Source organism: Tachyglossus aculeatus, chromosome 23 (assembly GCF_015852505.1).
Source record: "Tachyglossus aculeatus isolate mTacAcu1 chromosome 23, mTacAcu1.pri, whole genome shotgun sequence".
Taxonomy (NCBI): domain Eukaryota; kingdom Metazoa; phylum Chordata; class Mammalia; order Monotremata; family Tachyglossidae; genus Tachyglossus; species Tachyglossus aculeatus.
Genome location: NC_052088.1, coordinates 19,018,100 through 19,043,359, shown reverse-complemented (window position 1 = coordinate 19,043,359; position 25,260 = coordinate 19,018,100). Strand labels below are relative to the sequence as shown.

Below are 25,260 nucleotides of genomic sequence, written 5' to 3'. Positions count from 1 at the left end.
CTCAATAAATACCACTGATTGATTACTGTGCTTCCCTGGCAGAAACAACAACTCTTGCCTTCAAGAGCTGCTTGAAAACAGAATCCTCGATAGTTGGGATTTATGCTCATTTAATGGTCCATTTTTTATTTAGGGTACTTGCTAAACGTTGAATGTGTGCCAGACACTCTACTAAGTGCTGGGGTACATACAAGATAATCAGGTTGGACACAGTCCCTGCCCCACATGGGCCTCACAGTCCTAAACTTGAGGGAGAAGGATTTGACCCCCATTTTACAGGTGAGGTAACTGAAGCCCAGGGAAGTTAAGTGATTTGTCCCAGGACACGCAGCAGACAAGTAATAATAATAATAATAATGACATTTATTAAGTGCTTGCTATGTGCAAAGCACTGATCTAAGCCCTGGGGGGGTTACAAGGTGATCAGGTTATCCTGGGGGGGCTCACAGTCTTCATGCCCATTTTCCAGATGTGGTAACTGAGGCCCAGAGAAGTGAAGTGACTTGCCCAAAGTCACACAGCTGACAATTGGCGGAGCCGGGGTTTGAACTCATGACCTCTGACTCCAAAGCCCGGGCTCTTTCCACTGAACCACGCTGCTTCTCTTGACAAGTGGCAGAGCAGGGGTTAGAACTCAGGTCCGTTGCCTTTCAGGCCTATGTTCTTTCCACTTGGGCCATATTGCTTCTCAAACTGCATTTGACCAAACAGGTTGTGATTAATAATAATAATACTAATGACGGCACTTATTAAGTGCTTGCTATGTGCAAAGCACTGTTCTAAGCACTAGGGGGGTAACAAGGTGATCCCGTTGTCCCACGGGGGGCTCGCAATCTTAATCCCCATTTTACAGATGAGGGAACTGAGGCACAAAGAAGTTAAGTGACTTGCTACAACAACAGCAACAACGACAACAACAACAACAACAATAATAATTATTATATATAATATTATAAAACAATATCATTAAATAGTAAATATTTAATTAAATATTTAATATTTAATAATAAAGTTATATATTATATATAATTATATATTGCATACATTATATATTACATATTATATAATAGATAATATACGAAATATATTGTACGATATATTATATATAATATATAATGTAATATTTAATAAACATTACTAAATGGTATATTATTATTATTATTATTATTATTATTATTATTATTATTATTGTAGAACTCTCAGGGAGATCTGGGGGCAAGAATCTATGGAAACGGAGAAGCAGCTGATGAAGATTTGGGCTGATGAAACCAACAAAGTGTCCACCAGATGGCGAGCTCTCCCTAGTGTTTAAATCAAACCACCAAAAAACAGATTATTTAAATAACAGTTCCAATAACTTTGGATTTTGCAATGCTAAGCATTCTTCTACCTTTCTTTTTGATTAGTTTTTTTTACCTCACAATTGCTTTCTTTCCTTCCCACTCATTAAATGAATGACAAGAAATCCTTTAGAGAGCAAAAACTACATAAATACTAATTTTGAGGTAGTTTTCTTTCTCTGAAGATTTGTCAGTGGTGGCCTATATTCAGAAAATGATACAGAAGTAAAACGCACAAAACCCCACATTTTGAAATGGACCAGTTCTGTGTGTAAAATCCCATTATCATTTAGTACAACACTGCTATTTGTAAGTGGCGTGCATTTGAGTCCAAAGTAAACAAAATGTAATCCTCAAAGTAGCCTCCTGGGTTCAGAACTAAGATGCAAATAATAAAAACTTTGTCTAAAGAGAACTTCTTTAGCTGGAGACTTCTTGTTACAGAAACATACCTCTATCATTAAAATACATGCTCAGAATAAGAACTCTGGGGCACATCTAGTCCATGTATAATGTAGTCAAATAAAGATCTTAAAAGAGATTGTAATGACTACTTATTGCTCAAAATCAAAATACATGGTAAATTTTAAATTCCTTCCTTCCAAAGAGCTGGGGGAGGCTAACTATACATCAGTCGTATTGTTTGCAGTCTATGATCCATTTTAGTTTGTTTCATTTAACTCCTACAGAAAACTGGCTTCCCTAAGAATTGAGACTCTTTTCAAGATCTTTTTGGGTCAATCTAAAGTTACTCCTCTTCTTCTTTTTTTTAAGGAGAGGTAAAGACTTCTTTTTTTTTCTGTTGTTCTTTAGCTTAATAGTGTGATCCACTGACCACCAACTGAAAATAAAAGAGAGGGCTTTGTTTTTAATTTGAGAAGAACATCTGTTTTTGTGGCACTATGTACAACCCACGTCAAGTCTTACGAACATGGACAATAACTGCAAGATCCTGAAGGAAGAAAAGCTAATTTGGATTCTCCCGGTAGTTGTTAAAGTGGTGATACGCCCATTATTTCCTTGGCTGGTAGCACTCCGTGTGTGACCGACAGTCTGGCCACAGACACTAAGCAGCTCTTTAGTACAATGCTAATCTTGCGCAATAGGAATTAGCTCACTGCTACACAAAATACTGTTTTCCAACAGCATTTCTGGAGGATGTGAACACTCCCCCAGTGAGCCAGAGGATTCAGGATTACCTCTAAGGAATATTGTGAGCTCGTTGTTGCATCGGGACCGTCTCTATATGTTGCTGATTTGTACTTCCCAAGCGCTTAATACAGTGCTCTGCACACAGTAAGCGCTCAATAAATATGATTGAATGACTATTAGTCTCTTTATGCTAGGCCATAGTGGGAATGGTTTCACTGGACTCTGCAAAACTGGGTGTAAGTGCACAGATTCAGAAAAGTGATTCTCAGGAGCTCAGATACAATGAAAGGGTACGCTATTTTTTCCCTTTGGACATATATGCTTTGCCACCAGAGTGTTTAATTTAAATTCGACTTTCCTGAAAATTGTGAGCCTCCACAGACCTGTATGCATTGTGTTTTAACTCTATGAGAATGGCTTTGAAAATGCCCTCATATATACCCTGTTGTACTTCTTCATTCTTGGTCTCTGCTGCCCTGAGAAGGGCTTTTCGTTTGAGGAATTTCCATACCCATCACTCCACCCCTTAAAATCCTTCAAATCAGCCTCTCAGAAGGGGCTATTGCAGTTGATTTCTAACTCAAATCCGGTACTGGTATCCAGAAACATTATCATAAAAGATCCCAAATACCAGACGTGGTTCATGCCTTGAAGGAAGGGTTATGATTTTCAACATCCCTGGCAAATCAGGTCTCGAGCATATCCTCTAGACATGTTATAGAAGCTGTAGTTTCCATGCTAGTTAAATTCAATGGATGTGTGGTAGTGCAGCAGATTTATAAGAAAAGTGGTTTGAACCACTCCAGTATACTTTGAGTCGACCCTTTATTTGGGTTTTTGAGTGGCACCAAATATGGAAAAGAGTTGGCTGCAAAGATGTTGCTATCAGATTGATATTGGGCCAAAAGAGCTCTCATGTAGTCACAGGGGATATCCCACAGACCCCCCCCCAAAAGCTAGAAATTAGGGCTGACACTCTTTGTGTTTTCCTTGGATGCACTGGTTCATCTTTGTTTTTACTGAAAGGTGATCTATCCCTGGACCAAAGGATGAAAGGTTACAGCACAGGGAGAATTCACTCCTTCCTTTCCATTACCTCCGTCTGCCTTGGGCAAGGCAACACATCAAAACAGCTCTTCCTCGCTAATTTTCTTTGACAGGCGGATCTGCTTACTTATGAAATCGAGGAAAGGGAAACCTCTGGCTTGCCATGACTTGGCTAGCCATGCAACTTGTGCAAATTAGCTGATATAAGCAAAAACAGTAAATGGGCAGAAAAGAACAGTCTCCCAATTTTCAATTGGATCAGCTCACCAGTAACAGATCGTTTTCATTAAAGAACAAACCCCTACTTTCATCCAAGAATGTTTTACTCTACAAGGGACTCGAGTCAGTTGCTCTTCCTTGATCTTCATGAGAACTAGAAGGAGCAGGCCAGTGGATAGAGCACAGGCTTGGGCATCAGAAGGACATGGGTTCTAATACTGACTCTGCCACTTGTCTGCTGTGTAACCTTGGGCAAGTCACTTCACTTCTCTGAGTCTGTTACCTCCTGTAAATTGGGGATGAAGACAATGAACCCTATGTGGGTCAAGGACTGGGTCCAACTTGATTAACTTTTATTCATTCAATCATATTTATTGAGCACTTACTGTGTGCAGGGCGCTTACTGTACTAAGTGCTTGGGAAAGTACAATACAACAGCAAACAGAAATATTCCCTGCCCTCAACAAGCTTACAATCAACATATGCACTTAGTGAAGCACATAGTAAGCCCATAACAAATATCGTAAAAAGAAAAAAAAAACTATCCAGGAACCAAAAGTTTTAAATTGGAAAGGGAGTTTCTTTCTCATTGATGTTGTGTTGCCCCTTGTTCTCATCTCTCTCACTGCTGACTTTTGTTCTCACCCTCCTTTTCACCTGGAACTCCCTTCCCCTTCACTTCTGGCAGACCACTCACTCTCTCCCCTTTTTCAAGGCCCTTCTGAAATCACATCTCCTGCATGAGGCCTTCCCTAAGTAATTTCCCATCTCACCAACCAATCCTTCCAATCCCCTGAATTCCCACTTGAGCACTTCTGCATTATCCAAGCACTTGGGTACTCATATCCTTCCACCCTGGCCATACAATTTAAATACAAATCTTTATACTCTGTTTCTTCCTCCTATCTGTGATTTATTTCAGTGTCTGTCTCCATGGTAGGTTATAGACCCCAAAAGGGTAGGGATCATGCCTACAGCATGGCTCAGTGGAAAGAGCACGGGCTTGGGTTTGAATCCTGGCTCTGCCACTTGTCAGCTGTGTGACCTTGGGCAAGCCACTTAATTTCTCTGTGCCTCTTCTGTAAAATGGGGATTAAGACTGTGAGCCCCACGTGGGACAACCTGATCACCTTGTATCCCCCCCAGTGCTTAGAACAGTGCTTTGCACATAGTAAGCGCTTAATACCATTGTTATTATTACTATCATTACTAGCTCTATTATATTCTCCTAAGAGCTCTGCACAGAATCAGTGATCAATATGTACTATTCTACCTGACTGATTTACTGCAACCTACACATCCAGCTCCTGGCTGTACAACAAGACTAGCTTTAATCTTATCAGAGCAGGTGGAAATAAAACTCTTTTCCACTACCAGTAAATGTGAGGGTGAGAATGAACACATCAAAATTGCTTTTAGTAGGGGCAGACATGATAGCAGTCCAGGAAGTGTAAGCAGGAAAGAAAGGATTGTGTCTAATAATAATAATAATAATAATAGTATTTGTTAAACTCTTGCTATGGGCCAGGCACTGTACTAAGCAGTGGGGTGGAGACAAGCTAATCAGGTTGGACACAGTGCCTGTCCCACATGGGGCTCACAGTCTTAATCCCCATTTTACAGATGAGGGAACTAAGGCCCCAAGAAGTGAAGTGACTTGCCTAAATTCAGATAGCAGACAAGCGGCAGAGCTGGGATTAGAACCCATGACCTTCTAACTCCCAGGCCCGTGCTCTATCCACTATGCTATGGTGCTTCTCCAATAGTAACTGTGGTATTTGCTATGTGCTTACTAGGTACCAAGCACTGTACTAAGCACTGGGGTAGATACGAGCAAAGTGGGTTGGATACAGTCCCTATAATAATAATAATAATAATGGCATTTATTAAGCGCTTACTATGTACAAAGCACTGTTCTCAGCGCTGGGGAGGTTACAAAGTGATCAGGTTGTCCCACGGGGGGCTCACAGTCTTAACCCCCATTTTACAGATGAGGGAACTGAGGCACAGAGAAGTTAAGTGACTTGCCCAAGGTCACACAGCTGACGGTTGGTGGAGCCGGGATTTGAACCTGTGACCGCTGACTCCAAAGCCCATGCTCTTTCCACTGAGCCACCCCTGTCCCACTTGGAGCTCACAGTCTCAATCCCCATTTTACAGAGGAGGTAACTGCGGCCCAGGGAAGTGAAGTGATTTGCCCAAGGCCACAAAGCAGACGAGTGGAAGAGCTGGAATTAGAACCCATGATCTTCTGATTCCCAGACCCATGCTCTATCCACTAAGCCAAGGTCCTGTGGTATCTACCAAATCTACTGTATTGAACTCTTCCAAAAGCTCAGTATAGTGATTAGAATCCAGGTCCCTTCATTCCCAGACCTGTGCTATTTCCACGAGGTCATGCCGCTTTCCCTTAAACTGTGAGCCCCATATCAGTCAGGGCCTGTGTCTGAACTGATTTTATTGTATCTACCCCAGCACATAGCATAGTATTTGGCACATAATGAGTGTTTCACATCATCTTCAAAACGGCTTTCCTTCGTCTAGTAAAGTTCCCTGGTTTTAGAAAACAATGTTGGCTTGAAGAAAAGTCATTTTTTCCAGGCACACTAAATCAACTGTGCTTTCTGTATAATCTTGAATCAAACAGTGCTTTCAAACAGCTCATATAGACAAAATATATATGCAATTGATGTTACAAAATAATCACTAGATTTAGAAGGAGTTACCCATGAGTTCACATTGACCCAGTCGTGGCTTTAGAACAGGATAAGAGACAAACTTTTAGCCAGTCAATCACCTAACAAAGACTTTTTTTAAAAAGCTGGTAAGAATCCCCTAAGAGGGTGGAACCTAGATAAGACCAATCTGATGGGCTGAGCCAGGGTGAATTCATTTTTAACTAGCCTGGCAGATTTCTTTGAAGAAATCACTGTGATGACATGTAAAAGCCAAGTGATTTAGTTAGAAATTTTCAAGAAAGCATTAACAGAGTTCCACATGAGAGATTAAATGGTTAAGCTAAAGAAGCTAAAGATACAGTGCATTAGAGAGTGAGAGAATAATTTCAGCAATAACTTTTCTAGTTAATTATAAATAAAAAGCGCCAGCCTGGAACCAATTTTACTCATGAGTTCTGCTCTGAGTAATTCCTGCTGTAAATCTGCAAATAAATACATAATTTTAAATTCACCTTAAAACCTGAAAATTCCATTTGCACTCATCATTTTACATTAGCAACAATGATAGACTCCTCTACCTAAATGACCTGAATAATATCAACGTAAAAGCCTCCAAATTTGACAATCATCTTGAATGTAAGGTCAAACAATCAAATTACACCTATATGGCAGAAAAATGAACTCTTTGGGAAGGAGTCAACCTATTTAGGTGATTGTGGTCTGCAATACCTTAACATGGAAATCAAAATACTTCATCAGGACACTTGTTTCAAGTGGTTTGTTTCTGGCATGCTCACTAGATTGCAAGCTCTTTGAAGGAAGGCAGTGTATCTACCAATTCATACTGTACTCTCACAGGTGCTTAGTACTATAAGCACTCAGTAAGCACACAATAAGCACTCAGAAAATACCATTCATTGATTTATACTGAGGTATGTTGGCCATAAATTTGCTTTGGATTTATAATAGGAATGGGAAAGCACTGGGAAAACTGGGGAAATACGGAGGGGAGAGTAAAAGTCCTAGAATCAGTGGTATATATTGAATGTTTATTGTGTGCAGAGCACTGTACTAAGCACTTGGGAGATTACAGTGCAACAGAGTAGGCGACACATTCCCTTCCCACAAGTAATTTATAGTCTGTGACTTATTTCCCTCAGATATTCTTGGACTGCTAGAGAATGTGCAGCTATGGTCTAAGCTCAACACAAGTTCAGGCCAACGGATGTGTCAACTGGGAAGGCAGGAAAGTCTCCCATGTAGGGAATTTGAGGGAAGTTAGGGCTTCAACGGGAAAGTCATTGAGACTGGCCCAGAAAGAAGGTTTAAAGTGATAATTGGACCCCAGAAGAAGAGAAACAAAGGCTGCTGGGACCCTAAGTGAAAATCCATCAGACTGCAAGCACCTTGAGGATGGGAACTGGTCTTTTACAGTTATTGACTTTTCGTAAACATCTAGTCCAGTGCTTGGCAAATAGTAAGCACCCTAGTAATAATAATAATAATAAATAAATAGAAAATCTGGGACCATCTGAGACCACCTGGGACAGAGTCCCCCTATTTTGAGTTGCATTCTTCAGACTAAATCTTTCTCAGTGGCAATCAATGGCAAAGGCCTAGACAAACAAATATTCCAGATAATTCAGAGCCTCAAATTATGGTTTGGCCTCAATAAGGTAGACAATTCAGACCTGAAATAGCTATACCAACAAAACCAAAGCATAATAGGCCTCAACGATCCAGATAACTTGGGAGAAAAGTCACACCTCCAACGGCCTTTCCAGCAGCAAGAAGACAAAAGTAAGGATGGAGGGAAAATTTTGATGAATAATATAATATGGAAAGAGTAGCATCAGGTTGACATAGATGGAAATGACTGGTTTCCTTATTTAGAAGAACTTGAGAAATTTTGACTATTGGCCAGGAGAGCGCAAAAAGAGGTTAAGGCATACATATTTTAAAATCTGATAATGAAGTAAATGGCCAGCAAAATCTACTCATCCCATCCACTTTTCAGAAAGTGAATGAGTAGATTTTCTCGGAAATGACTCAACAGCAGATAAAGAGAGAATGAATACCACAAATACAGTATTACTAACATAAAAGGGGTAAATTTGGATCTGAAATAGTAGGATGGGAATGCTGACAGGTCAAAGAGAACAGATCCTAATGAACTGCTAAAACAAATGAAAAGGGAATCCACCCTAATCATTAAAGTACATGTCACTTCTGACTGAAACAGTCTTTCCCATAGACAAAATACACTGCTTTCACCAGAGAGGAAAGTTCATAAACTATCTCACAAGCAGGAAATGAGGAGCAAAATGCAGAAAAAAAGCAAAGCAATTTTATTGTGGGGATAACTCACATATGGAATAAATTACCAGAAATAGAGGCTCCGGCAAAAACTCAAAGGAGTTCAAGGGATACCTATATGGTTTGAAAGGATGGGGATGAATGGTGTGATTAAAAAGCAGGAAAGTGGGATTGAGATCAGTCAAAAAAGGAGAGATGGTCTGCTGGGCAGATGGTCTGTTCCTTCCCCAGGATGGTTCAAAGAGAAAGAAAACTCCAGAATAGGCTGGTTTGTACAAAGGGTGGATTATGGAGTGATGGGGGACAGGTTTCAGCTTTAACTTTTCTGTGCCTGGTTGGTTAGCACTTGAAAGAGCACCCTCGGGGCTCTGGATTTCTCCTTAGCTGTAGGGGAGAGGAAATGAAGGGGCTCTGCACTCCCTCCTCCCTCCCTGCTGCCCCTTGAATGAGCACAGAATGGGCTGCAACAGATCATCATCATCATCATCATCAATCGTATTTATTGAGCGCTTACTATGTGCAGAGCACTGTACTAAGCGCTTGGGAAGTACAAATTGGCAACATATAGAGACAGTCCCTACCCAACAGTGGGCTCACAGATCTGGGGGGCTGCAGGGATGTACATCTCTCTCCTCCAGGACCTCCAGGCAGCTCCTACCCCCAACATCAGACAGCCCCTGGCAGCACCTTCCAACTCCTTAAGGATGGGGTTTCCCAGTGCCTACTACTTAGAGAAGCAGCGGGGTTCAGCAGAAAGAGCCAGGGCTTTGGCGTCAGAGGTCATGGCTTCAAATCCCAGCTCCGCCACTTGTCAGCTGTGTGACTTTGGGCAAATCACTTCACTTCTCCGGGCCTCAGTTCCCTCATCCGTAAAATGGGGATTAAGACTGAAAGCCCCATGTGGGACAGCCTGATCACCTTGTAACCTTCCCAGCGCTTAGAACAGTGCTTTGCACATTGTAAGCGCTTAATAAATGTCATTATTATTCTTATTATTACTAACACGATCATTTGTGAAAAATGGATTCCTCTTTGCTCCTTGCATTTATTGAATCACATTCTGCCCAGGGGAGAGCTACTTGCTCCCAGTGAGTAAGTCAAGTATGTGTAAGGAGACAGATTGAGAAAAGCCACCCACAGGGCCCTGCACCCAAGAGCTTTCATTTCTGAAGCTCCCTGCATCCTAACTCCCACCGAGGAAAGGCAAGCTTGGGGAGAAACAGTCCCAGATGAATATCTACAGAGCACTAGACAGGAAGAAACAAAACATACAAAAGCCGCAGCCTTCAAGTTTTGCGAGGGCAGGAAAGGATGCCTGTGTCTTTTATTAGCTTTTTTTTTTTTTTTTTTTACAAACTCTCACTCAGAAAAGGCCAAATTTCATATTTAAAATCCCTGCAATGGTAATTAGCAAAGACATGGCTGAAAGGCTGCACTAAACTCTTCTGTGACCAAAGCTTAGAAGCCTTTAGGCACAGCATAATGGGGAGTGGCGATAATGTTTTTGGCTCAGGGCTGAGTTTCTGGAGTTTTGTTTGCTCACACCATAACAACAGACACAACAAGTACAACCACCACACAGCTAGTTCAGCTGGTGCTAAGGGGACCCCTTAGTCTTGGGTCAAACAACACACTACATCAGATATTTTTCTTCCATCTCTATTTCATTCCCATGTTTGCAAGGGAACCGCGTTAACTTCGCTAACTGGTTCCACAGAAACCAAAATGTAATAGAATACTAATAAATATAGATAGCTAGATAGAGAAAGTGATAGATGAATTGAAATCTAGACAGACGGAAGACACGGTAAGGCTTTCTTTGCAGAAAGTTGAAGTGTTACATGAAGATAACCACCCTCAGCTCCACAAGTCCCCAGAAAAAATAAGCATATTCACCAGGTTGAGTGATTTGTTCCCAAGGATGCAGACCACCTAGGAGGCCTAATGAGAAGCAGCATAGCCAATGGGGATTAAATATCTGTTCTCCCTTATACTTCGGCTCTGAGCCCCGTGTGGGACAGGGAAGTAGACTGTGAGCCCGTTGCTGGGTAGGGATTGTCTCTATATGTTGCCAACTCGTACTTCCCAAGCGCTTAGTTCAGTACTCTGCACACAGTAAGTGCTCAATAAATACGATTGAATGAATGAATGAATGGAAGTAGTAGAAGTAGTTGTAGTAATAATATTGATTAAGCGCTTACTATGTGCAGAGCACTAGACTGTGAGCCCGTTGTTGGGTAGGGACCGTCTCTATGTTGCCGACTTGTACTTCCCAAGCACTCAGTACAGTGCTCTGCACACAGTAAGTGCTCAATAAATATGATTGAATGAATGAATTAAACACTTGGAGAAAATATACAGGTGGGAATTAAACACGGTCTGTGTTTAAACAGGAACTGTGCCCCATCTTCATGCACTGCATCTGCCCCAGCACTTAGTACAGTGTTTGGCACATAGTAAGCACTTAATAAACATCACAGTTATTATTACAAGGAGGGTTCATTCATTCATTGAATCATATTTATTGAGCGCTTACTGTGTGCACAGCACTGTTACTAAGCACTTGGAAAGTACAATTTGGCAACAGATAGAGACAGTCCCTTCCCAACAATGCTTGAGCAGGTGGGAGGAGCTAGAATGTAAGTGCCTTTTGGTTAGGGAATGTGGCTTTTCTTTGTTCTGAACATCTCAAGCACTTAGACCAGTGCATGACACCATGTTGCCAACTTTACTTCCCAAGTGCTTAGTCCAGTGCTCTGTACACAGTAAGCACTCAATAAATACGATTGAATGAATGAATGAATGAAGAGGGCACTCAATAAATACCATAAAGTAGACAGAGACTGGTGATTTATTGTCTTTCTGTCTATGCCCCATAGGGAAGCTCGATACAAAAGCACTTGCTGACTATCCACGCTTGATCCATATGCCAAGCATAAGCATTTATGGATAGAAAATTAAGAAGCCTGTGCAATTAAAGGCTAGAACACAATTACATTCTTTTTTAAATTAATCATGACATTTAAGTGCTTACTATGTGCAAAGCACTTTTCTAAGCGCTGTGTGGGGGGGATACAAGGTGATCAGGTTGTCCCATGTGGGGCTCACAGTCTTAATCCCCATTTTACAGATGAGGTAACTGAGGCCCAGAGAAGCTAAGTGCCCACACTCACACAGCTGACTAGTGGTGGAGCCGGGATTAGAACCCATGACCTCTGACTCCCAAGCCCGGGCTCTTTCCACTAAGCCACGCTGCTACTCGCTTTTGTTTCCGTGGGCTTCTCATTTCAAAGCTGCTTGATTCCACCTTAAAGCCCTGATGAAATACGGCCCAATTTCACTTTCAAATGTTTTCTAAGAAATTTTATATGGTACAGACAAGGCAATGTAGCTGTGCTCGTTAGATGCCAAGGATTAGCCATTCTGCTCTGAAAGCTTAATGGAGAAGAAAAGCAGTTTAGCCAGTCTGTACAGTTTGGGTCAGTGGGAGATCAGCAGGGTACAAATCACCTACCTTTTGAAAGAAGAGACAATATTTTTGCTTGGGTAAAATTGAACGGCACCTCCCAGCAGATGTCTGGGTAAGTAATTGCAGAAAGAGGGAGAGTGCTAATAACTTTCTCTCTCTTATACTTTTTTTGCTTTGATACTAAAAAATGAAAGGGCAACAACCATCTGAAAACCAGAGCCATAGGTGACCAAGGGTACAATTAGTGACTTTGATCGTGTCTAGGCCTTAGGTTTGTTTAGCGTACCAGGAGAAAACCAATGCACCCTAAAAAGGGTACTCTCTCTTACGGTATGCTGTAATGATTTCAGCACAGGCAGGTAGAAGCATTATCCAGGCTGCTATTTGGTCTGACATGTCCTTATCGATGCCATGAACAGATGTTTATTCAACTCTACATTCAATCATTTATTCTGACTATTTGTGAATATTTTTATGTCTATCTCCCCCATGACAACTAAAGCTCCTTGTGGGTAGGGGAAATTTCATTCCTTTGTTACATATTTTCTCAAGTGCCCTGCAACTTGTGGGCACTCAGGAAATGCCATTCTTTTCCACAACTATTATAAAAATTACTGTGGTATTTATTAAATGCTAACACTATTCTAAGCACCGGGATAGATACACAGTAATAGTAATAATGGTATTTGTTAAGCACTTACTTTGTGCTAGGCACTGTACTAAGCGCTGGGGTGGATACAAGCAAATCAGGTTTGACATGGTCCCTGTCCCACAGAGGGCTCACAGTCTCAATCCCCATTTTCCAGATGAGGTAACAGGCACAGAGAATTGAAATGACTTGCCCAAGGTCACACAGCAGACATGTGGCAGAGCCAGGATTAAAACCTACGTCCTCTCACTCCAAGGCTTCTGCGCTTTCCAGTAGGCCATGTCATGTGGTCCCTTGCAAGGCATTTTACTGTGCAGATTAGTTTAACCACGTATAAAAGAAGAATAAATAATTCTAGCCAATACCAATCTCACAGATCTCATAATTATTACTGCCTTACCAGGGTACTTCCATCAGTCCAGCGGAAATCATGCTCAAACATCTTATCATTGAGGCCAATCCACTGATAATCATGACCCACACCTACGGGACAGGAAACAGCACAGGTATTTGCATTAGCTTTCCCACATGAGGAAGACATTATTTCAAAGACCTTTTCACAGTGAATCATGTTTCAAGTTCTCAGACGGGGAAGATTTTGTGGCTCCTTTTTGCCACATAAAATCAGGAAGATTAAAATGCACTCACAGGCTAAAGTCCAATGATTCTAACTACCCTCTTATATTTCATGTTCTAAAATCATGGGCTAGTTTGCAAACTCATTGCGAAATGTTGAAATGTCTGGCAAGAGCAATTAATTAGGAGAAACTGTTTCAGAAGATTAATGCAATTAAACTAGGATTTTTTTTTTCTCCTTGGTAATGGCAGAGACATCCCAGAGACGTTTTTAGTTAAGATGTGGCAAACCTGCTGGCAGAAATTCAGGGGTGAAAAGACGTACTTGCCAACCTGGCATAATGAAGTTACAAGCCTTTTCTCAAACACAGAAATTCAACATGGGAACACCAGGCCAGCCATTACAGGAAAATTGATTGTCTGGCGCTTCCCAGTAGTTCAAACTGAACTGCTCAGTGCCTGAAGGATAACGGGGGTTGGGATCCAAGCCCCACAATCAAATCTGACATGCTGCAGACTGCAGAAGGCAAGGTTGGGAAGCACTGAACCAGTTGCCTGGGAAATGTTAAGATCAGAGGCAACAATGTGGATGAAATGATACACTGCAAATATCGTCCAAATGCAATTATGCCACTTCAGTTCCTTTTCTCTGAATTTCCAGTTAGTAACTTTGCTTTTGTTTCTTCTTCATCACTGCTAACTCTGGGACCATAAGCTGAAAATTAATTTCCCATTTACCCCTTCCATGAAATTCACTCTACTCCTATGCCTTCCCCTGCAGGTTATGCACAGAGATGAAAGTGTTTTTCCCCTCCCTTCTCCTCCCTTGGATTTAGAAAATCATAAAAGTAAAGGAGGGCAGGTTGCTGTAACAGTCTGACAGTATGTGTTGTTCTCTTTAACATGAAAAAATTAGCTCATTTTACAGGGAAGATGGGAAGGCTGTTTTAAGAGGCAGCCCTAATTTGCAGGCCCCAACCCATTTTACTGGCTCTACATCCTGAACCACAGTTTCCCTGAGACAGCCCAATTGCAACATACGGTTCACGAAGAGCTGCTCCTCGTGGGACAAGATGCTTGTTAGATGGGCACCCTGGAGGCGACACTCCCTCTCCGCTGCATCCCACGTGCGTCGGTGGGCAAAGTATTTGTAGCACTGCCCTTGAAACTTGTGCCAGCCATAATCACACGTCTCCGTGTCTGGAGAAAAAGGCAAAGAGCGTTAAAAGGCAAAGAGCGTTAAAATGCACATGGAGGACATTCAAATAGACCGCATACATAGGGACAGAAAATTCAACTGCTTTCATGCTACTTAACCTCTGAGGAAGATTCTTTAAACATTCCAGGTTAAAAGATTGGGCCCCAGAATACAACTAAAATCAAAAGCATTTCATTTGGTTTCTCAACCAGTTTTCAAAGTGGGGAATGAGGGTTTTAACGGCATTGTGAGTTAGGACTTTGCATAAAATTCCAGATGATCACAATCCAATGGGACTACAAACCGTAGGTTGGGCACTTCAGTCTAATACAGATAATAATGATGGTGCTCATTAAGCACAGATTCTGAGCAAGCATTGCATTCAGCCCTTGAGTTGATACAATATAAGCACACTGAACTTAGTCCTGTTCCACAGGGAACTCAGTCTATGAGGGAAGGGCAGCAGATATGCCCCTTTTACAGATGAAGAAACTGAGTCATAGAGACATTAAGTCACTTGTCCAAGGTCACACGGTAGCCAAGTGGCAGAGGTGGGACTAGAATCCAGCCTCCGGACTCCCATTCCATGCTCTTTCCATGAGTCAATCTGGTCTTAAACCAGGGCCCAGCTGATAATGACAGAAGTTTGTAATATCTACTGTTTTCTTGCCAATTATGAATCCAGCCACACGAGAAGTCTAAAGAAACTTAAGCTCAATGTGGGAAGGGAATGCATCTGTTTATTGTATTGTACTCTCCAAAGTGCTTAGTACAGTGCTTGGCAAACAGTAAGTGCTCAATAAATACAATTGAATGAATGATGATTAACAAGGAACAATAACTCTCATTCTTCAACACAAAGTTAGAAAGTTTACCTCCAGAAAGAATAAAACACTCCTAAAAGTATAGCATAATGCATTCTCAGAACAGTTAGTTCTATAATGTGTGTTTTTACATGCACTTTGGATAGAACGCTGGATGAGAATTTAGGGGAATATGTGCCTGTAGGGACAGAATGAGGTGAGATGTTGGAAGAAATGGTTGTGTGCGCAAGCATGGATTAAGTCAAGGGGTGAGTTCTAGAACACGACTTCTCCCTAACATGAGGTTTTTCTAGTACACCATCACCATCATCATCATCAATCGTATTTATTGAGCACTTACTGTGTGCAGAGCACTGTACTAAGCGCTTGGGAAGTACACACCACAACTCCTGTGTTACAGGGGAACTGATTGCATCATTTTCTACAATAAAACTTGTATTTAGAATAATGGAATATATGTTGTCATCCTACATGACACACAGCTCTGATAAATACACCGGAGATCAGCTATCACAACAGGGAAAATGCCTCTGATAGGGAGAATTATCCATAAAACCACAAAAACTGTAAATGATAGATCAGTTCTATTGCTAACATTGGCCTGTGGCAGGAATGGCATTTGCAAAACTTGTATAAGCCACCTTTATTATTTACTAATATTATTACAATACTCTTAAGCACTTACTATGTGCCAAGCCCTGGTTTTATCGCACATTGGGCTCACAGTCTTAGTGCAAGGAAGAACAGATATTGAATTCCCCTTTTACAGATGAAGAAACTAAAGCCTACAGAACTTGTGACTTGCCCAAGTTCATACAGCAGGTAAGTGGCAGCTCTGGGATTAGAACCTAGGATTTTGCTCTTTCCACTAGGCCAACTGCACAGAAGTGGGTAAAAAAAAATCGCATTTGTGCAAAAAAGCAAATTGAAGGGGGCAAATGCCAGCAGGGTTCCTTTTGGTACTGTCATATTCATATCCAGTGGGTTCAGATAGATCTAATGATCACATGGGGAGATTACTCAACCCAGCATCTAAGCTTACCATCTTTGAAAGGCAATTGTGAACTAAATTAATGGAGAGACAAAAATCTTGGCTTTCTTACTGCTTCCCAGAAAGAGACCAGCCTTTTATAGTCAGCCTCCACAGAAATGCTCTTGCTCACTAAAATATTCTCATTTGTCTGGAAATCACTCCCCTGAATTGATTGCAACCACCCAGAGGCTGTTGGCAGATGTTTCAAATATAAAGGAACTGTGAGACCTTCTTAAAGATAAGCCGAAGAAATATAGTTTTTATTGGCAGACTACTAGAATTTGATTTTATTCCCCATAGAGATAGACTCTGTTGGACTACTATAATTACACTTTTGAAACAAATCAAACTTTTATGAAAAACCAAACTGTTGAGAAAGTATGCTTTCTATTAGCCTTTTTTTCTAGCTTCGGTGATTTATATCATAGCCATACAACAGATGTAGTTTATCTGGAAGGCTGTTTTCAGTTTAGTCTATTAATGCCATTGTTTTAGTTCCAATGGCTGACAATGGTAGAAATTTGGACTTTTCGGCTTGTTTAGGTACCACCAAACCTTACAGGAAAGGATCGAGGAATAGCAAGAGATTTGGTCTAAATGCAGAAGATTGGACCCAGGAGAGAAGCAAACTGTTGGCCACTCTAATCAAGTAAATTCTCTGAGAGGGAAGACTATGCGAAAGATTTTAGGAAATACCAAAAAGTTTTTGCGTGCAGGGGAGAAGAAAGTCTGGGTGGAGAAGAACTGGATTTGAGTTAAGAACTCTACTGCCAAAGCTAGCCCAGTATTGTGAAATGGCTTCCTTGACCTTGAATCATGATTCACTTTGTGGAGAAAGAGGGAATGTTGCCACCATGCCCCCACCCAAATAGTCAACAATATTCACCCAGGATTATTTCTTTTTCTTATCTTTGTCCACTGACATTTCAAACGAATAGATTTTTTTTCAGATTTCATAAAGAAAACAAAGGTCAGAAATGGAAACCACACAAAAAGTAAAATCTTAAAATAATCCATTCTTATTTCAATGGACTGATCTTCCTTCAGTGGCCCTGAAAGCTGGGTGTGCTCATCCATTGGAAAGCTGCTAAAGGGACCACATTCCTAATGAAAAAGCACTTTCCCATCAGTTTTTCTTAGTGGGAGCTATCAAACCATGTCACATCTCTCGGGGTGAACTGAATGTAGTTGCCTAATTTAAAAGAAGTTGAAAGACCAAGCACCTCAATACTGTTCATTTGTTAAAAAAAATAGTTCCCTAGTGCCATTGATGAATTAACTTGGATTCCTAACCCAGCGGAATAGTCTATCCTGAGGTCTGAGGGAAAGAAACCTGCTCATTCTGTGTGCTTATAAGGGCAGAATTTGAAACCTACATTTCCCTTCTTGAACAGCAGCCACTTTGGGGTGAGTTTTTCTTAAAGTTGGTGGAAATAAGGAAATGCTTCTTTGCTCTATAAAACCCCTTTATGAGGTTTTAAAGATGTCTTGCTCCAACTAAGATTTATTACAATGCAGAGCCCCATTTCATTGATGTGCATGCGGTTTTAGCTTCTGTTCCCAGTAATAGAATCTGTAGCTATAGCCCTCTTACTCCATACTAAAATGCACCCCTAGGTTTGGACTATATGTAGGCTCAGTTGCAGCTGCAGTAAGTTGCTGACAATAGTTCCCTTGTTTTAGCTTAAAAAACAAAGGCAGAAACAACCATCAGGGGAAAAAGAAAATCTGGCTCACTGCTGAGTTGTACCACCACATTCTGGCTCCAGATAATGGAGGGATTCAGAAGTAGGGTGGCCAATCATCCAACTTTGCAATGGAAAGTCTGGTTTTCAGTTGGTATGCCCCCTGTCTGGGATCAATTCAGACCTAGAGGCTTTTTGTCCACTTTTTCTTTTTTTAAAAAAAAAATCAGCATCCAGTCTCCCTGCCCCACAGCTCTTAGTGTTGATGTTAGAGGTTTGGACACTGAGTCCAAGTTCCTACAGACTTGAGAGGGAGAGCATGGTGGAATTGAAATCACACATTCTTAATAATAATAATAATGATGTTCTTGGTGGACATCCCTAAAATGTATGCGATGCCATCACAATGTGAGGTCACTTGCCTCTCCTGGCCCAGTATTGATGAGAGTTGTCAGGGCCACTCTAATCAGAGGTCTTCAGGACTTCTAACTTTAAACTTAAATCCTTCTCTATGAAATATTTCTTGAAATGTTTCTCATCTGGGAGACTCCTACCAGACTCTGCCAATGACTGAAGAGAATCTTTGGACTAATATGTCTCTTGCCAAATTACTACCGGAGACATTACTAATTCAGGGAGCAGAGAAAATGGTCTGGAGAAAAAATGGTAGGCAGTCTTCACAGGACCAGTGGTAAGGGGGAGGGTGGGGGCACAAATAGGGGGTGAGGGGAGATACGCTGCTCTAAAACAATGTTGCTGTTAATAAGGAAAACATTTGTTCTTGAGAACCCTGGATGGAAAAGAAAATTCTCATTACATCCAACGCGCTGTTTTGGCAGTAAATTACCAGGGCACAGCTGTGTTTGGTAAACAGGCTGTGATAGCTATTCTGTGGAAATCAAACTAGATGAAAATGAGTGTGACTCTCAGATTAAAATATAAAATAATTGCACCTGACAGTTAGTTTGAGCAAACCAGTTTTATTTGGTGGCAACTGACCTTCATCCGTTTCCAAAAGCCTGTCTTGGTAAACCTGGGGATTTAGTAATGTGACAGGCCCTACCAAGACTGTTCCCACGACTTCTTATGAGAAGCAGCATGATCTAATGGAAAGAGCATGGGCCAGGGAATCAGAACTGTCATTTTCTTGCTATCAGATCTTGGGAAACTCACTTACATTATCTGTGTCTCAGTTTTCTCATTTGTAAAATGGGGATTAAATACCTGTTCTGTCTCCCTCTTAGACTGTGAGCCCCATGTGGGTCAGGGACTATATCCAATCTGCTTAAATTGTATCAGCTCCAGTAATTAGGACAGGGTTTGGCATGTAGTAAGAGCTAAAGAATGACCACAATTATTATTGTAGTTACATCAACAATACAGAGAATAACATTAAAAACAAAATCAAAGAGCAAAGAAATCCTTGCAGATGGATCCTTAAGCCTGTCAGTTCCTTGAGAGAACACATTTTTCTCCTTCTCTAATTCACTCCGTATTAAAATCCTGAATATGACGAATATCCGTACTTTTCATGAGTCAATGCAGGGTCTCACCACTTCCTCCTGCTCAAATCAATTTCAATTTTTTGCCCTAAAAAGGAAGATTATGGGTCTCTAATATTTGTATTTACTATCAATTTCCATGAAATGAGCAGATACCTGGCAATGAAAGAAACGTAAGTAATGAATCATAATCTCAGCTATTCCCATGTCCAGCAAGTGGCACTGAAGTGCACACTCTGTCGTTCTGGCTCCACTTAGACTGGAGTGAAGTCAGGATGAATGCTGTGAAATAAACACTTGTTCCAGACAAGGGTGGCTGAATCTCTAATACGTTTTTATTTTGTCTGGTGAAATGGAAATTTGGCACTAACTTTTCTCAAGTCCCAATCCACTGTGTGACTTTAAGAGGAGGGAATTTAAATTCCAAAGCTAAGTGTGTACTGTGTGTGCAATCTGTTTCTGATTGATGAATCGTCCCATTAACCACCTAAAATGCACTCTCAGGTTGGCCATAAGATGCAAACAAAAGTAAGCATGATGCTCAAGTTAGTTAGAGCTTCAAATTTCCTGAGAGAATAAGACCCTTTTTTTCTGGTGCCAAAGCGCTGTCAATCTGAGCAAATTTAGAAGGTCTTTCACAGAGTCTGAATTCCAGATTCCCAGAAAGCAAATTATGTTGACAGCTGCATTCAAGTTATTTTCCACAAGTTTAAATCTTAAAATAAAAAGGCCCTTCAGGTTTGCTTGCAAAAACTCTTGAAATCTCTATTTTCCAATTAATCAATGGTTATTTATTGAGTGCTTACTGTGTGCAGAGTACTGAACTGAGCATTTGGGAGAATATAATACAGTGGAGTTGGTATTACACGATCCCTGCCCTCAGGGAGCTTGCAGTCCAGTGGGGCCCTTCTAGGCTCAGGCTAAAAGGGAAACACAAAAACCACCAGTAGTTGGACATTCCTCTCCTGAGTGATGCTCATTTTATCTATCTGTAGGGCAGGAAATGAAAAGATATCACAATGATTTTAATTTTCTGAATATCTTGGTTATTTCAACATCACAGGCCAAATCCTAGCACAATACTATCCCCAAATCACATATTTAAAGAAAAAATCACCTTCAGAAAGATTCAGATTTGGCTAGGCCTTATTTGGTTCTAGTGGGCCATGTTTTAATTCACATGCATTTGGCTGGTCAGGTGGGGGTGGGGGCGGGCGTTTAACCCACCCCTTCAAGGGAGGAACCTATTTCTGAAACAAGCCAAGACTGACCCACAGAACAAGAACAGGTGCTGCCGCCAGAAGGCACATTCCCAAGCTGTTCGCAAAAGAATCACCTTTTTGTCCTCAGAAAAGGTCCCAAATCTCTCTACACTTCCTCTTTCTTCATCAGTGGTCCCTAAATTTGCTTTAGATTGGAATTTGTTATTTTTTCACATAGCTGCTGTTGGTCCAGTCTTTTCCACTGGGAACTGTTCTAGAAAGTGGATTCTAGTACCAGTTCTGCCTGTAGCAGGCTAACATGGGCAAAGATCGCTCATGCACTTCACAAAATGCTGCACCTTTTCCCCACCAACTCCACCATCACACTCTGAGTGTCAGCAGCAACCAGCAGCATTATAAATGTATTCCTCTGAGCAGGTGCTCCATCCTCCACTGTTCCTGACCAACAACCCCAACATCATCATCATCAGGTCATCAGTGATAACTGGACCAGGTTAGAGAAGCAGCGTGGCTTAGTGGAAAGAGCCCGGGCTTGGGAGTAAAAGGTCACGGGTTCTAATCCCAGCTCCGCCACTTCTCCCCTGTGTGACTTTGGGCAAGTCAATTCTCTGTGCCTCAGTTCCCTCATCTGTAAAATGGGGATGAAGACTGGGAGCCCCACATGGGACAACCTGATTACCTTGTATCTACACCAGCACTTAGAAAAGGGCCTGGCACATAGTAAGCGCTTAACAAATACCATCATTTTTATTATTATTATTATTCAAATTCTGAGATTCCTACAGTTTTCCGATGAGGGATCTAGCCATTTCTTCTCATGAGAAAACTGAAGGAGAACACTGCTGGGAAAGGAAGATTATATTTCAAGGACTACAATTCTACAGCAACCTATTTCATAAGGTGCTAAAAGAACTTTAAAATACAGTATGGTCTGGGCCGCATCTTACCTTGTTCACACAAAGCTCCTACGTAGCTTGGAAGGCAGAGACAAGTGAAGGTGTTTATACCATCTACACATGTAGCCCCATTCCGGCAAGGATTTGATTGGCATTCATCAAAATCTGTATCAAAACAATAATATATGTCAAAAACAGACTTTCTGAAGGGACTCAGTGTTCCTTTGAAGTTAGAATTCAAATCATTGCACATTTCCACAAAGGCCATCACTAGCCAATATCCAGAGCAACTGAGCTCAACGGATTAGCTAATGGAAAATTTTCTTGCTTAATAAAATAGTCTGTTCATTGATTTATTCACTCAACAGAGCACTGTACTAGGTGCAGCCTCCCATCTACCCCCTCTTCATTCATCTACTATGCTAATCCAAGCATTTATCATATCCAACCTTGACTACTGCTTCCGCCTCCTCGCTGACCTCTCCGCCACACGGCCTAGTGAATAGAGCACAGGCCTGGGAGTTAGAAGGACCTGGGTTCTAATCCCAGATCTGCCACTTGTCTGCTGTGCCACCTGGGGCAAATCACTTAATTCCTGTGTGCCTCAGTTACCTCATCTATAAAGTGGGGATTAAGACTGTGAGCCCCATGTGGGACAGGGACTATATCCAATCTGATTAGCTTGCAACTACCCCAGCACTTAGAACAGTGCCTGGAACATAGTAAGCACTTAACAAATATTATTATTATTACTATTATCATCCTAGCTCTCCCCAGTCCAGTCCATACTTCACTACGCTCCCCAGATCATCTTTCTAAAAAAGAAAAAGTTCAGTCCACATCTCCCCTCTCCTTAAGAACCTCCAGTGGTTGCCCATCCATCTCCACATCAAAGAAATTGCTTATCACCAACTTTAAAGCACTCAGTCATATAATCCCTTGAAACAATGGTGTTTATTGAGCGCTTACTGTGTGCAGAGCATTGTATTAAGTGCTTGGGAGAGTACAATAAAACACGGTTGGCAGACATGTTCCCTGCCCATCCAACTAGCTTAATTCACTGATCTCCTACTACAACCCACTATGCACATTTTGCTCCTCTCCTAATCACTGTACTTCGATCTCATCTATTGCATCACAAATCCCTCTGGCTTGGAACTCTTCCCCCATACATGACATCAACTCTCCCCACCTTCAGTCTTACAGGCCTCTAGACTGTTAGCGAGTTGTGAGCAGGGAACACGTCTGTCAACTCTGTTGTACTGTACTCTCCCATAAGCGTAGTACAGTGCTCTGCAACTGTACGTGCTCAGTAAATACCATTGATTGATAAGATCACATCTTCTCCAAGAGGTCTTCCCTCTTTTCCCCTACTCCCTCTAACTCCTACGTTTCCCATGAACTTACATCTGTACCCTTTAAGCACTTGATATTCACCCCGCTCTCAGCCCCACAGCACTTGTGTACCTAGCCATAGTTTTTTAATCTATATTAATGTCTGTCTCCCACTCTAGACTTTAAGCTCCTTGTGGGCATGGAGTGTGTCTACCAAATCTATTGTATTGTACTTTCCCAAGCATGTAATGCAGAGCTTTGCATACAGTAAGCACTCAATAAATACCATTGACTAATCAATTACCTTGAGTCCCTAAATGGCTCTGTATTAGTCATAGACACTGGAAATCCTGGATTCTACTGGTTGGAACAGCTAGAACCTCTTTTGGGTGGGATGGCTGGAGGAACTAGTTGGTTTGGATGGTGAAATGGGCCAGGAACCCCCCTGACCATGTAGTGTTCTACCTTTAAGAAAGAGGGAATTTCTAAGAGCTTAATGAATATTATTACTACTACATGTCTCCTGCAACTCTGCAAATGGCTAACTTAAATAAAAGCAAGGATTTTACCGAGTCGTGTCTCACCGTATTCACATTGGTCTCCACTGAACCCCGGTACACACGTACACACATAACTGGAATCTCTTTCATAGCAGGTGCCTCCATTAAGGCAAGGGTTTGTTTTGCACAGATTCAGTCCTGTGATGAGTTAAAGAAAACAAACAATCTCTGAAGTATTCAATTTTTTAGCTTGAAAAAAAGCATCTTATTTCTGACACAACACAAACTTTAGCAATGCAGACACTACACTATAACAGTGTTTATTTAATTCTCTGGAGTGTTTTTTTTCTTCCCTAAACACCACAAGGTCTGGCCTGCAGAATAGCTCTACTTACTATGAATTACAATTCATTTATTGAGATATTATTTTCATCATTATTTTAAAATAGTATTTACTATTATCCTTGGCAACTGAAATAGTCTACTGCAGATTTAGTTGGCATGGTATGGCAACTGATTTTAGTCATAAAGTTAAACAAATGTGCACAGTGAATGAAAATGTATTCTTTTGAACAGGGTTAGTTCATGTAGAATGGCTGGGTACACAGAACATGCATTCTTTTAGAAGACTGGCTTATTACCATTGTTTGAATTACTATTGCTTTTTACCACTTAATGCCCAGAAACTTTCTTCAAAAGTGTGCACTGCAGTCTCTTCTGCTACATTAATATGCGTCCCAACTGTATTCCTTTAAACAATACTTGAAGAAAAGCAACATATGGATTAAACACTACTGGGAGAGATTGAATCAAAATTCAACCTACAATAAAAACTGAAATGTTTCATCACTGTAAGACTTTTCATTTGCAGAAATATGAGATATGTATTGCCCTGGGCTCAGTCATTTGTTAAATGTAGGTCCAATTATTCAATTATTGAGGAAAACAGTAGTCCATAATGTATTTTCTAAATACCCACTGTGTGTACTATTTGAAACATACATTTCATTCTTTTATGCCAAACTATATTTCATTATACTAGTTTACATTTAACATCACAATGCTTTGTGTACTTCATTACCATAACTGCTTAAATTTCAAAATGGTGGTTCCGGGTACAAGACATAGAATATGCTTAATGTAACTAACATTGGCTATATATGATTTTAAAATATTACATGAGCAATTCTCAGTATTAAAATACTTGGATAGCTAAACATAAAAGGTAGGCATTTCCATGGAATTTATGAAGCTGTGGAAGAAAATAGAGTAAGATCAGAAAGTTACCCATTCCAGGAGGCAGATAAGCCTAAACCATACAGGAAAATAAGACAAAACTAAACTCAAACTTTCTCTGGGTTAATTAAAATTCAGTACTACCTAATCAGAGCTGCCTATGAATATGATGAATTCTTTGATCATGGGTTCTAATCCCAACTCTGCCACTTGTCTGATGGGTGACCTTGGGCAAGTCACTTCACTTTTCTTTGCCTCAGTTACCTCATGTTTAAAATGGGGATTGAGACTGTGAGCTCCATGTGGGATAGGGACTTTGGCCAACCTGATTTACTTGTATCCACCCCAGTGCTTAGAATAGTTCCTGGCACATAGTAAGTGT

At 41.0% G+C, this 25,260-nt stretch overlaps 1 protein-coding gene across 2 annotated transcripts in view; it reads right to left on the bottom strand.

Moving 5' to 3' along the window:
• Nucleotides 1-25,260, bottom strand: part of VCAN (versican) — a 115,215-nt gene that overhangs the window by 12,446 nt on the left and 77,509 nt on the right. For both annotated transcript variants that reach the window (XM_038765976.1, XM_038765977.1), the window contains 4 exons: nt 23,727-23,840; nt 21,859-21,972; nt 14,488-14,646; nt 13,271-13,353 (listed from right to left, as the gene is read on the bottom strand). In XM_038765976.1, coding sequence (XP_038621904.1) covers nt 13,271-13,353; nt 14,488-14,646; nt 21,859-21,972; nt 23,727-23,840 — 470 coding nt within the window. The remainder of the gene's footprint in view (nt 1-13,270; nt 13,354-14,487; nt 14,647-21,858; nt 21,973-23,726; nt 23,841-25,260) is intronic.